This window comes from Sinocyclocheilus rhinocerous, unplaced genomic scaffold (assembly GCF_001515625.1).
Source record: "Sinocyclocheilus rhinocerous isolate Xijiao unplaced genomic scaffold, SAMN03320098_v1.1 scaffold3693, whole genome shotgun sequence".
Classification (NCBI taxonomy): Eukaryota; Metazoa; Chordata; class Actinopteri; order Cypriniformes; family Cyprinidae; genus Sinocyclocheilus; species Sinocyclocheilus rhinocerous.
In genome coordinates this window covers 63,147-78,331 of record NW_015630705.1, presented here as the reverse complement: position 1 = coordinate 78,331, position 15,185 = coordinate 63,147, and the positions used below count along the sequence as shown (strand labels likewise).

Genomic DNA, 15,185 nt, shown 5'->3' with positions numbered 1-15,185 from the left:
ACTATTTTATTTTTTATTAATAGTATATAAATTAGTTTTTGTTTTATTTTTCTATTTTCTATTTAAATTTTTGTGTTAAAATAAAAAGTGTTTTTTGTGGGGGTTTTTTCCAATATGTCTATATAGTTTTAGTTATTTTATTATTATTTTAGTTTTTGTTATTTTAGAACATTAAGTTAATTAAAATACTATACTAAATAAAAATGAGAAATATTTCCTGGGAATCTGCTGAATTAAAAATAAAAAAAATAATATATATATATATATATATATTTAAAATATAATTTATATATAATAATTGTTCGCAGGTGCACATGTTTTTAATGTGTTCATGAGAGATGAGATGGTACTTCAGTAATTTAGTCAGTCATGCTGAAGTGAGTGTTTTGTACTGCTGTGTGGTTCTCAGTGACATATATCATGGTTTTATGCTGTAAACCTTTTCATTAGTTCAAGCGTTTAAGTGCTGCAGTGTGTATGAACTCTGTTTCATAGAGACGCTGGTTTGTGTGATTTATACGTGTGGATTCTTGGCTGACCGAAACGCCAGTGGAAGTCATGTTTCAGGCCGTTTGTCCTCATTAAACATTTATTTACCTTTTAAAGTATTCGTGCTTCAGTAGTCGTGCCAGGCCAGTTCACCGTCCCTGACCGCTGTGTGGTTTGAGGCTGATTACAGGCCGGTTTGTGGTGTCAGACCTCAAAGAGTCACTTTGGTGAAACAAGACTGATCTTGGCACTAAACTGTTAGTTCTGGGTCATTTGTGAGTTTTGACCAGTTGATGATGATGCATTACAGCACTGAACTCTCAAACATGAACATAATGATTACATGAGCGAATGCAGATGAGCTCTTAGTGGACATTTATGCTCATTATGTTTGATTAGAAATGCATTGAATGCATCTACATCTACTGAATTAATCAAAAATATAATTACTGTTTTTCTTTAGGTTGAAGTTTTGGAGAGAGACTGTCTCGGAGTTAAATAGTTATTTTGCATTTTTAATCCAGGCCAATGAAATAATGAGAAGGTTTTTTTTAATCACTGGTGGCATCACATCCAGTTCATTTGTTACACTGGAAACTGAAAATCAAAGTTAAATGCATTGCAGTGTGGGATAGAGTATGCAGTACAGTGTGCTAAGTAGTATATACTGCAGTGTAGTAAGTCATCAAACTCCCATGCATAACAGTCACTTAGTGTGCAAAGCATGCATACTAAATAGTGTGATCAGTCGGTATGCAGTTGTTAGTATGCAAATGTAAATACAGCCAGAATCAGTGGGTAGTAGCACACTGTGTACACAGTGCATTGCAGTGTGCTCAGTAGTGTATACTGCAGTGCAGTGGGTCATCAAGAATGCATGCAAATAGTGTGCATAGCATGCATACTAAATAGTGTGATTAGTAGGTTATTATGCAATTGTGAACATAGCCAGAATCAATGTAGGTAGCAGCACACTTTGTACCCATTGTAGTATGCAGTGCAGTGTGCATTGCAGTGTAAGATAAGAGTACCCACCGTAGTGTGCACTAGGTACCTGCCTCCAGTGTGTTAGGTCATCAAGAACCAATGCAGAGCGTCCACATAGTGTGCACAGCATGCATACTAGCTAGTGTGATTAGTATGTTAGTATGCAATTGTGAACACAACCAGAATCAGTGTGAGTAGTAGCACACTGTGTATGAAGTGCAGTGTGCATTACAGTATGGGATAGAGTACTAGTGCAGTGTGCATTACAGTGTGGGCTAGTGTTCCCGTTGTAGTGTGCACTGCAGTGTGGGATACAAGTCACCGATGAACGGGAACAGATATCAACAAACAGACTGACTGCACACGTGTGATTTACAGAAACAGCACATTTTGCAAGTTCACAAATACTAGAGTTCAGATGCAGCACTGATAACCAACACTGGAAAGTGTATGAAGTGCAGTGTGCATTACAGTATGGGATAGAGTACTAGTGCAGTGTGCATTACAGTGTGGGCTAGTGTTCCCGTTGTAGTGTGCACTGCAGTGTGGGATACAAGTCACCTTTATTTGTATAGCGCTTTATACAACACTGATTGTGTCAAAGCAGCAAAACAGCACCAGTGCAGTGTGCTCTGTAGTATATACTGCGGTTATCAAGATTCATCCACGTAGTGTACACAGCAGGCATTCTAAAAAGTGTGATTAGTATGTTAGTATGCAATTGTGAACACGGCCGGAAACAAAGTAGGTAGTAGCACACTACATACGCAGTCCAGTGTACATTACAGTGTGGGATACAGTACCCATTGTAGGGTGCACTGCAGTATGGGATAGAGTACTAGTGCAGTAGTATATGCTGCAGTTTAGTAGGTCATCAAGAACTCATGCAGAGCGTCCACATACTGTGCAAAGCATGCATACTAAATAGTGTGATTAATAAGTTAGTATGCAATTGTGAACACAACCAGAATCAATGTGGGTAGTGTCTGCATTTCAGTGTGCATTACAGTGTGGGATAGAGTACCCAGTGCAGTATGCTTAGTAGTATATACTGCAATGTAGTAGGTCATCAAGAATCCTTGCAGAACATCCATGTAGTGTACATAGCATGTATACTAAACAGTGTGATTAGTATGTTAGTACACAATTGTGAACACAGCTGAAATTGATGTGCATACGCAGTGCAGTGTGGGATAGCGTACCCAGTGCAGTGTGCTCAGTGGTATATACTGCAGTGTAGTCAGTCATCAAGAACCCATGCAGAATGTCCACATACTGTTAGTATGCAATTGTGAACACAACCAGAATCAATGTAGGTAGCAGCACACTTCGTATGCAGTGCAGTATATACTGCAGTGTATTAAGTCATTCAGGTACTAATGCAGTGCGTCCATATAGTGTGCAGAGCATGCATACTAAATCGTGTGATTAGTATGATAGTGTGTGATTGTGAACACAGCCGGAATCAGTGCGCGCTGCAGGTGTTTGCTCACTGGACGCCAGCAGATTCAGCAAACACGCGTGAGTGTTTTTATCTCCACACTGAACGACTGCGCTCACTTTATCTGTTTTTTATGCACTTTGTTGTTATCTCTCGCACACTTGAGCGGAGGAAGTGTAAATCATGTCCCATGTTTGTCCAGTGATTGATGAGGCTGAAGGCACACGGCAGGTCACTGCACGCAGGCCGCTTCATTCCAGCATCATGTCTGTGAGTGTATTATTCCTCTTACTCTTAAAGGAGCAGTTCATGCAGAAATGAAACAGCTGCTGTCATCTGCTGATGTCACACAGCTCTGGCGGTGTTTTACTGTATGTTGCTGGTGTTGTGCTTGTAGTGTTGTAGCAGCGCTTCATGTTCTTTGTGTCCTGATGCTAAACACACGCTGCACTGTTGAAGAAAAGCAGTGAATTACACTGAATCACTGAACCTTTATCCAAATAAACAAATGAAACAGTAACGTATTATAATGTTGGTCCACACAGCAACTAGATCTTTAAATGTGAGCAGAGCGAGAGACTCGTCTAGATCAACTTTGAATAAAGAAAAAGAGATTTAGAGACAGATTTTTGATTATGTATGTGAAATTTAGCTGTCAGGAAACAAATGAATGAAGTTATATTTTCCTGTGTTCTCTTTTGAGTAGTCAAACAATCCACTGAAGACATCTTTCTGTGTTATTTTTTAACATTCCTTCGTTACTCCCGTTATTACACTTCTTTTTTCAACATGCTGTCCCAACAGCACATTAATATGCAAATTAGGTACAGAGTATAGATTACATTGTGTTTAATGGGAAAACCTGTTTATGGAAATTTTACACACATATTGCATAAAGTAAAATGGTATATCAAATCATTCTGTTATATCTTTCATAATATAGTTGAGAATCATTTTTATACAAAGTTTGGTGTAAAAAAAAATCCTGAAACCTAAAAATTGATTAAAAATCCCATTGTTTTTGCCTTTTCATGTTTATTCATGTCATTTTATTTATTTATTTTTTTTTAGAAAAACTGAGTCCTGGTGTCCTCTACAGAGGACATGGCATAAAATATGAATAAAATATCATTTTTCACAAATGTTATTTTTCCATTTTTTTCTCATGCTCTAAAGTAAACAATGTAATGACATGAAAAAATACTATACAGTTTTCAGAGATATCAAATGTTTGGAGATAAACACATTTTAAATATGACTGATATCGACAGAATGATCAAATTTAGCACTCTTAGGGAAATATGATAATGTTTTGTAATTATCATTTAAATCTGGCTAATTTTCAAAGTTGTTTGTCGTTAATAAACATCAAATGTTATGGGGTTTCTAAATCGGAATATGACTTTTTGTTACGAAACCGGGCATAATTTTTTAATGTCCACTGTAGAGGACTGTTAATCAGGCATTTTGGGGAGACACAACAAGAAATTATAGATCAATATTCCTGTGAAATATGAGATATTCTTATGAAAATGTTGCCACGTTATTACTCCCATTATTACACTTCTGTTTCATTATGGTTTGCCGCAGGAACACATTAATATGCAAATTAGATACATTGTATAGAATGGGAATACCAATTTATGAACATTTTACACACACATATCATAAAGTACAATAGTATATCAGATCATTCTGTTATATCTTTCATATCATAGTTCAGAATCATCTTTGTACAAAGTTTGGCTAAAAATAGGCTGAAACCTAAAAACTGATTGGTGAATGAAAAAATAAAACTGTTTTTGCCTTTTCATGTCTATTTTTTTTTAATAACAGTCCTGGCGTCCTCTACAAAGGACATAGAATAAAATATCTTTTTTCAAAAAAGTTTTTTTTTCCTCCATTTGTTTCTTATGCTCCAACCAACATAATGAAAAAAAAATAAAAAATTCTGGGTCTTACTTGCATGTTTAAAAATTATTATTATTTTTGTAATTCTATTATTCTCATGACTTTATAAAGTTATTTTATTGAAATTAGCATGAGGACAGCATAACAAATACTGCAATATTTAAATACTTTACAATTGATTTCAAAATAACTATCAATAAATAAAAAATAAATACATTAAAGTAATCGTAAAAATAAAAATGAATTAAAAATGAATAAATAAATAAGATTTTTCAAATGTTTTTGAAAGAAGTCTAGTGCATTTATTATATTGTGAATTATTTTTTACAATGTCAAATGACTGTTTTCTATGTGGACATATTTTAAATCGTAATTTATTCCAGTGATGTAAAGGTGAATTTATTTGATCAAAAATACAGTAAAAACAGTGAAATATTATTATAATTTAAAACAGCTGTTTCTAAGTGAATATCTGTTAAACTATAATGTATTTCTGTGATCAAATCTGAATTTTCAGCATCATTACTCCAGTCTTCAGTGTCACACGATCCTGAAATAAAATAAATAATAATAATTTTTTGGCATCACGGCAGTGAGTTGGGGGATGAATGAAGAATCTGGCACTAAAATAGAGTTCACTTCATTAAACAAAATATCATTTTGATCAAATATGTACATTTTTTCACTCTCATGATATTTCTGTGAGTTGATTATTCCCGGTTGCTCACATTCAACTGAACTGCAGTATTTTGCAGAACTTTAAGATTTGCATCACGTAAATTCAGTTTATTTTATTTGTTTATTTTCATCTTCATCTCTCTGTGGCTGAGCTTTTCTGTGAGCTGCACATCAGTTTCCGACACGTGGCACAGAATAACAATCGACAACATTCTGATATATTTTTCTCATTTTATTTCTTTACTGATGCTTCTATACATGATGCATATGTACAATAATAAGTTATATATACAGTTGTATGGTTGTGTTTGTTGCATTGATCCAGGAGCTCTGCTAGAAACATGTGGATGAGGTTGACGTGGCCTTTAACATAAAATAAAATGCATTGTTTGTTGATATACAGTATATATATATTAACGTGGGATGTGAGGAAGGGTAAACAAACATGATGCAACAACAAAAAAAGCCAAAAACAGTATTTGAAGTGGTGCCGCATGCATACTGTATGTGTTTGTTTAGGAGACCGGCTCCATTCATCCACAGTTTCTGACGTTCCTGACATTCCCTGCAAACGTCTGACGGTAACTTTCTGAGAGATGAAGCCTCAAACACGAGCTGTGAGCCGGTCAGAAACACACACACAGAGTCATGAAGCGTGTGTGTGAGAGAGTGTCAGGTCATTACAGCGGCTCGCTGAGTCTGCCTTCTGCATGCAGTTAAAGGTTTACACAGCTGCCTCTGCTTCCCATCGGACTCTTTACGGCTGTTCCGTTTGGATTATTAGTTAATGAGGTGCTGGAAGTCACAGGCGCTTTTTCACTCAGAGTCATAAAACACCAATTCCAGACAATTAGTCCAGCAGCAGCGGCTCGCCACGGGACACACACACACACACGCACGCACGCACACACACACACACAGACACACTCTCTCTCTCACACACACACACACACACACACACACACACGTATTCACTGATTTATACATCATTTTACTCATAAAAACATGGTGAAGATGTGTTTGTTTTCTGTCTGTTGACAGTATTTCCTGATTTATGGAGCGATAAAAAGAGAAATCCACAATCCCCACGCGACACTTTTCCATGTTAATCAGAGTTTTTGTCCTAACCAGCTGCGACAGCGACACGCAAACTTTCTATTTTAGAAACAGTTTCTACTTCTGCGATGTCGCGGCTGGAACAACGACATACAAACTATGATGATGATAATCTCATGTACTGATTATGTGCTTCATTCAGTGTCGCTGCTGTGGAAATCAAACAAGAATTTTGAACCTGGATTTATGCAGTACTCAGATTTATGTTCTGGATATGTATGCAAATGAGTGCATATTTAATGAGATGATGCCTCATTTGCATATTTAAACAACATTTCATAAAACTTTTTGTTTTAATGTACTGTGATTAATCAGCTGGTGCGGTATAGTGACATCGATTAGTTAAGTTAACCCTGTAGTGTCTTGCCTTAAAACAGATCGTTAGAGCGTTTAACGAACTTGAGCTCACTCAGACTGTTGTTGCAGCAGAAAGCAAGTACTGCACTGTAAAATCTCTTGTGGAAACACTTAGAATAAAACACATTCTTGCGTCGCATTATTAATGCAACAGTGTGTGAAATCAGTCTGCTGCGGCTCGAACTGTCTGTTCACGTGTAGAAACGTTTGAGAGCTTGAAATATGATCGCTCGCATTTCCTCCATCTGTTATCAGAAATCAACAGCGTCGCAGTGAAGGCGTCCGTCACGAGTTCATCTGTGAACAACAGTCACAGAAATACACAGATGGTCTGCGGAGGTTCTGTCAGACGCTGGCGCAGCGGGAGGTGAGATTGGGATGGTGGCTGGATGGAGGGACGCTGTTCTCGGGGCCCAGAATGTCGAAGCAGAGGGTCTCGACGGCATCCAGCCGCTCGATCTGGACCAGACGGGTCAGCAGGTCCGGGATGCTGTATCCCGCCGTACTGATGCGGTCGAACAGCTGCATGCCGTCCGTCATGCCTCCGATCTCGTCGCGCTTCAGGCCGAAGCTCTCGGCGAGGTGCCTCCACGTCTTCACCACTGCCTTGTCCGTGCTGTAGGTGGCGCTGAGCATGCGGCTGCTGCGCTCCAGACAGTCGAACGGAAGCTCGGTCGGACTCAGACCTGCACAGATGAACATCATCATGAGTTACACTAGGAGTAAAACATCGTTATCAGGAAAGACGTTCACGTGCAGGGTTTATGACGACCAACACACTACCAGAACTAACGAAAATCCTTAAAATCTGACAAATTTAATTGTGAATTATTTTTTATTTATTATTACATGCATTTCTTAAAAAATAATTTAAATGTATTGATTTTTTAAAAATACCTAGCAGAACTGTTTATTGTATAAAAATAAACATTTTTAATTTTTAAAAAAATGTTAATTAAATAAATTTAAACTTAAATAAATTTTAATTTAAATAATAATAATAATAATACCACCAGAATTGTTTAAGCAAAAGTAGCAAAAATCTGATCCAAAATAAAAATATATATTTTTATTATTATCTTCTATATTTATTATTTTATCATCAAATGCATTTAAAATGTAAAAATATTTAAAATACTTTAAATGTATCTATTTTAAAAAATGCCTAGCAGAACTGTTTATTGTATAAAAATAAACATTTTTAATATTTTAAAATGTAAATTAAATCAATTTAAACTTAAATTAATTTTAATATAAATAATAACAATAATAATAATAATAATAATAATAATAATACCACCAGAATTGTTTCTTAAGCAAAATTTTAAAATCCTTAAAAATAATAAAATTATTTATTCATTTTTATTTATTATTTTATTATAACATTTATTAAGTCAATAATTCTCCCAGAAGCTATTGTGTTCAAGTAAGCCATGTTTATTCTCACTGTAAGTGAACTTAACCTTGCGTATTTTTGATCATCTTCTATTAAGTGATGAATTTGTGTCAAACATTGAGTTTGATTGACTGAACACATCAACAACAGCAGATCTGTGAGAAGTTTCTCCTCCCTTTTAAGAGCTGACAAGTGTTTATTTTAATTGTCTGTGATTATATGGGTCCCATCAGAACAGTCCATTAGGATAAACAATGCTAACATATATTTGATTTGACATAATTTCAATGATATGAAATCAATATTTTTGATGATTTTTGTAATCATGAATTCACGGTTACGGTTACACTCACCCTCCGCAACACTGCAGGCTTTTGTGTACAAATCCAGGATCTTTTTCCTTCTGCTGTGAATCTGCAGAAACGGGAAATGTTTGGAAGAGTCACACGGAGCAACAGAGATTAGTCTGAATCTACAATAACAAGATCAGATGGAAAGCAGACACTCTAATGCTGAAAAACTCAACAACAGCGTCCAAGAACAGAACACTCGACGTAAATAAATGCTGTTCTTTTGAACTTTCTATTCATCTGTGAATCCTGAAAAATAAAATGTATCACAGTTTCCACAAAAATATTGTGCAGCACAACTGTGTTCAACACTGATAATAATCAGAAATGTTTCTCGAGCAGCAAATCAGCATATTAGAATGATTTCTGAAGATCATGTGACACTGAAGACTGGAGTAATGATGCTGAAAACACAGCTGCGCATCACAGAAATAAATTACAGTTTAATACATATTCACATAGAAAACAGCTGTTTTAAATTCTAATAATATTTCAAAATTGTTACTGTATATTTAATCAAATAAATGAAGCCTTGGTGAGAAGACGAGACTTGTAACTGACTGTAATATACATGCAGTGGTGTAAAGTATTTGAGTAAATGTAATTAGTTACTGTACTTTAGTATCTTTTTGGCTACTATGTAGTTTTACTGCGTATCAAAGGTATTAGCAACTTTTACTCTCTACTTCACTAACAGGTTATATGTACTCTTTACTCCAATACATTTGTAATGAGTCATGCAATTGCTCATTACATTTTGCACGGCACCTAACCTTTTCTGCAGCAGTTTATTTCTGCTACAAAAGACGCAATATTGCCATGTACAGGGCATTAAAGGTACTATATCTTGTGAGTTTTGCTCTTACACAATGACACTTGTAAACAAGGCTTCTTTATGTGAATGCGAGTGCATTAGCAGGTAAATTGCGGCTGAAACCAGCACGTCTAGTGCAAGAAGGCTTTGACTTTTTAATTTTACTTAACATTATTTTATTTATCTGGCATATTGAAGAGACCTTTTTTTTTTTTAAGTACATTGGTTGCTTTTGCCCTTTTTGAGCACTTGTGCTTCACTGAGACTTGAGTGTCTGTAGACGTTGTGTTGACATTGATTGGAATTTTGAGGTGTTCAGTTTTATTTTGATTATAGAAAATAAACGTGATTGCTCTCCTCACAAATCAAATGTTTCTTGTTTTTCACTGGCATTTCTCATAGATGTTGAGGGCTAATGCATCTTTGAGCTTACATATATTCAAGTACTGTTAAAATCAGATACTCTAAGACTTTTACTCAAGTTGTTTTGTAATTGGGGACTTGTTATAGCACTTGCATATCATTGCTCTTTTGTTGATTTTGATTGCTTCCATTGTCCTCATTTGTAAGTCGCTTTGGATAAAAGCGTCTGCTAAATGTCTAAATGTAAACGTAATTGGGGACTTGTAATTTGTAATGGAGTCATTTTTGCTGTAAGGTATCTGTACTGTTACTCAAGTATGGTTTTCAGACACTCTTTACACCTCTGTATATATGTGACCTTGGACCACAAAACCAGTCATAAGGGTTAATGACATTGAGATTTGTACATAATCTGAAAGCTGAATAAATAAGCTTTCCATTGATGTATGGTGTGTTAGGATCTGACAATATTTGGCCGAGATGCATCTATTTGAAAATCTGGAATCTGAGGGTGCAAAAAAATTAAAATATTGAGAAAATCATCTTTAAAGTTGTTCAAATGAAGTTCTTAGCAATGCATATTACTAATCAAAAATTAAGTTTTGATATATTTACGGTAGGAAATTTACAAAATATCTTCATGGAACATGATCTTTACTTAATATCCTAATGATTTTTGGCATAAAAGAAAAATCGATAATTTTGACCCATACAATGTATTTTTGGCTGTTGCTACAAATATACCCCAGCGACTTAACACTGGTTTTGTGCTGCAGGGTCACATATGTGCGTGGTGTGGTATTCACCCCGGTGGCTCTGCTGCTGGTGGTGTTGTTGTTGTTGCTGATGGGGTTGGTGGAGCAGGTCTTGTCCCGCGTCAGATGCACCAGAGACAGAAGGCAAAGGTCAGCGGCTCCCTGTTTGTCCTGAGCTGCTTCCTCGTCACTATCAATGCTGCGACTCAAGAGCTGCTCGTTCTCTGATGACGCGTCGTTCTCACTGCAACAGTGCAAGCGTTTAGTGTTTGAATGCTGACAGCACGTGTACAAATAATATTAATTAACAATAAACAAGCATTTAAAAATCTTAAATGTTAATTTCAACATTTATTACTACATTTCTAAAATCAATGAACAACTGTATTTTTATTAACTAACATTATCAAAGATTGCTGTAAAAAATACATTGCATTTTGTTAGTTCATATTAACTAATGTTAACAAATGAGACCTTATTGTAAAGTGTTACAAATGTTTCTTATTCACTCTCTCAACAACAATTTTTTTTAATGGCATCCTACAGTCTTGGAAAACCAGGATATATACATTTATTGGTCGAGAGTGAAGAACTTATAAGCCTTAAAACGTCTGGAATCATGAAATGTAGAAGTATTTCAGTTATTTCAATCTATGGACACGCATAGTATCTGTAATTGTTTAAAAAAATATTTCATGTTGAAAAAAAAAAATTGGTGATTATTTACATTATTGTAATGTTTTATGCCAGTCATAGTCACTGTGAGCTGCATGAAAGTTCTTCAGGGTTTGAAATAACTCTATTCCTTGATGAAAGAGTCTGATTTAGACATTTGCTCTTCTGCCTCTTGTGGTTTACGGTAATAATTATCATGCACTGACTAACTCATAAACGGGCGCAATCTATCTATATATTAGATCATCTAGAATATATCTGACCAATTGCAATCAGTCAGTCAGGGCTATTTGACTTTTCATAACATGTTGTTTCAGATTAGTGGAAAGAAAAAAAAAATCCAAAATATACATTTAAGTGTTTATTTGATTGCACTTTATCTATTTGCATCAGTAGATTTCAGTTCCAATCTATATCTTTAAAGAGATTTTTCTCCACTTCAGCAGCACTTACATACACCAAATTTTACAGTTTTATTCCTATCTATATTCTAAAGTGTTTTACTGAGGGGTTTGTTCATATATCATTCGCCTGGTTTTATTTTTGCACTTTATCATTTTGCGTCTGTAGATTTAATTTACAGTACATATCTTTAAAGAGTTTTTTCTCCACTTCAGCAGCACTTACATACACCAAATTTTACAGTTTTATTCCTATCTATATTCTAAAGTGTTTTACTGAGGGGTTTGTTCATATATCATTCGCCTGGTTTTATTTTTACACTTTATCTATTTGCGTCTGCAGATTTCAGTTCCAATACATAACTTTAAAAAGTTTTTTCTCCACTTCAGCAGCACTTACATACACAAAATTTTAAAGTTTAATTCCTCTCTGTATTCTGAAGTTTTTTATTGATGGGTTTGTTTATATTGCATTTACCTGGGTTTATTATTGCACTTAATCTATTTGCGTCTGTAGATTTCAGTTTCAATATATATAAGGCCTTTTTTCTCAAAATGAGTTTGTTTCTCCACTTCAGCAGCACTTACATACACCAAAACTTACAGTTTTATTCCTATCTATATTCTGAAGGGTTTTACTGAGGGTTTTGTTCATATATCATTGGCTTGGTATTATCATTGCACTTTATCTATTTGCATCTGTAAAATTAATTTACAATACAATCTTTAAAGGTTGTTTTCTCAAAATGAGTTTTTATCTCCACTTCACCAAACTTAGTTTTATTCCTGTCTATATTCTGAAGGTTTCCACTGAGGGGGTTTGTTCATATATCATTCACACTGGTTTATAAAACATTTTATTCCTAAAAAAATTATAAAAATTAATTTTTTCTGTCTGCTGCAGAGCTAAAAAGAGAAATCCAAAATCCCCTCTGTAAAGACCTTTAACTCTAATATGCCAAAACAAAATATTGTGAACCTGGCTTTATCCAATGTTTAGAATTATGGTCTGGAAATGTATGCAAATGAGTGCATATTTAATTAGATAATGTCTCATTTGCTTATTTAAATATAACATTTCAGAAAACTTGTAATACACAAAATGTTGGCAATTCTTAATGTAATTACCCAAGTCAGGAAGTGATGATATCTATAAGTTAATTTTTTGACTATTCAACTGTAGTGTCTTGACTTATAGAGATGAGTGTTATTCACAACAATCAAAATGTAAACCAGGTGAAGTTCTCATCTAACTAGTATGAGGAAAGCAGTTTTATTTCTTAATTCAAGCTTCTGTTGTGCCTTGGGGGGAAAAAAGGAAGAAAAAAAAAAGGGTTTGAGGCGAAAAAGTGTCATCTTATATTGAAGCAGAGCTATTTTCACCTGGCGGTTTTGGCTGCGCCGCTGCGTAATTATCACACGCTTGATTACATTTGTCTGAAATGAACATCTCCTGTGGAAAGCGTAGTTGCAGGCTGGATCTGTGTTTGACTACCTCATCTTGTCTGTAAGCCACATAATGTTTCCAGTCAGATGAGAAGAGAAGAGCTGCCGCACAAACACGTCCTGCGGTGGCAGAATTACTGGTACAATCTCACATGAGACGAGGAAACGTGTTTGTCGCCTCCATACGAGGTCTTTACTGTGCTGCTTAAACCCTGTTTGTCTTGTAGTAGTTAAAGGTTTGTTTAGGTTGTGTGAAGACTCACCTCTTTACTGTTTTTGGAGATGAAGGCTTGAGCTTATCAAATTCATCCTTTTCTGCAAAAATCACAACGGTTTCTGGAAAGACAATGTGTGAAGATCAGTGACGTGCTCATTCATCTCACATCAATTCTCAAAAACTGCACCAATGTGATTAAGAATATGAAACCAAAACATAGCCATGATTAATTCTATAATCAGTATTACAAATGATAAGCAATAATTATGTGACTAAATGGAATATCATGGTAGAAAATAGGGCTGCATGATTTGGGGAAAAAACCTTTCTGATAAAATTGTGATTGCAAGTTGAAATGCAACTGTAAAAAAAATTATCCAGATTTGCTGTACTTTTTTAGCAACTCAATCTGGCCAATATTTTGTGATTTACATATAAACATGGCAATAATAATATGTTTTACTGAAACTTTTATTGAAAAGCTCCTCTGGACATAAGAGTTCATAGTTTTCAGTGCAATTTCAATAAAAATACAATTTGTTCGCATTGAACCTATTTTAATTTGATTTACAAATTTGATCTGGATGATTGACTGCATGAATTATGAATATGCATTATGCATTCTTCATCATTGTGCACCATTTATTTAAGCAGTTTATGCATTAATACAATTCTGTTTTTACTGATCAGAATACAAACAAATGCATTTGGTAGATTCTTTTATCCAAAGTGACTTATATTGCATGCAAGGTATTTACATTTCTGTATTAGTTCATGCATTCCCTGGGAATCGAACTTTGCATTGTTTGAGCTACGGGAACTAAACAGATGTGAGCCTAAAACGAAATAAATGGTCTGTTTTCTGTCTGTGTGATGAATGCTCATCTGAAGTCAGAGTTGCAGCTGCGAGCGCATGAGTGGTTCTTCCCCATGTTTTCTGTTATTATAAGTGGCTTAGCTGAGAATATCCGGTGGGAAATGGGATAAACGTGGATGTCTAGCTGTGTAGGTATTTGCTCATCCCGTCTGAAGCAGGATTGATGTTGTGACATACAGTAACATGCATTCTCTGCTTTTCTTCTGCTTCAGTCTTTTACTTTTGGGACTGTTTCATGACAAATTTTATGACTTTTTTAAAAATATATATTTTTAAAAAAGGTCTTATTTACCATTTATTTTAGTGAATGCACTGCAATGAGCTAAGTGTGTGATATGTATTTCTACTCTTCTGACAGTGATTGATCGATTGATGGCTAAATGAGCTTAGAGTGAAAGCTAATTTTGAGGGTTTTTTCTCCAGACGGTATGAGATGGTTATGCGGAGACGTGTTGTGAACATCAGCGAGAGCCGCGGGCTGAAGGAACATTCCAGATCTGCCGTTCACCTCGTCTCGTCAGCCGCCTGTCAGATCATCTTAAGCAGTTTAACACGTACAGATGTTAAACCAAGAGTTCGCTCACCTTGAACCTCCTTCTTCTCCTCCTGCTTGTTTGTTTGGGCTTCCACTGCCTTTATTATTTGTCCAGAGCAGCATGCTGGGAAAGAAAGAAAGAAAGAAAGAAAGAAAGAAAGCACTCTGTTAGATTCACAGCCCTGCTGTTCATTTAATGTCTGGAGCAATAAGAAAGAGTTTGAAATATGGGAATGATCTCAAGTAAATGTAAAGCAGAAGGACTCGAACTGCGGTCAGAAGAGCTTCCCTGTGGACGAACACACACACATCAATTATGAGGAGCATTCACTCACACACACATACACACACACACACACACACACACAGGTTTGTTT

The 15,185-nt window shown here is 35.4% G+C and overlaps 1 protein-coding gene across 2 annotated transcripts in view; it reads right to left on the bottom strand.

The window, feature by feature from the left end:
- Positions 1-7,027: 7,027 nt before the first annotated feature.
- edar (ectodysplasin A receptor) overlaps positions 7,028-15,185 on the bottom strand; it is a 41,010-nt gene continuing 32,852 nt past the window's right edge. For both annotated transcript variants that reach the window (XM_016553216.1, XM_016553217.1), the window contains exons 8-12: positions 14,858-14,932; positions 13,443-13,515; positions 10,709-10,901; positions 8,729-8,789; positions 7,028-7,665 (exon numbers count right to left, since the gene is read on the bottom strand). In XM_016553216.1, coding sequence (XP_016408702.1) covers positions 7,325-7,665; positions 8,729-8,789; positions 10,709-10,901; positions 13,443-13,515; positions 14,858-14,932 — 743 coding nt within the window. In that variant the 3' untranslated portion in view covers positions 7,028-7,324. The remainder of the gene's footprint in view (positions 7,666-8,728; positions 8,790-10,708; positions 10,902-13,442; positions 13,516-14,857; positions 14,933-15,185) is intronic.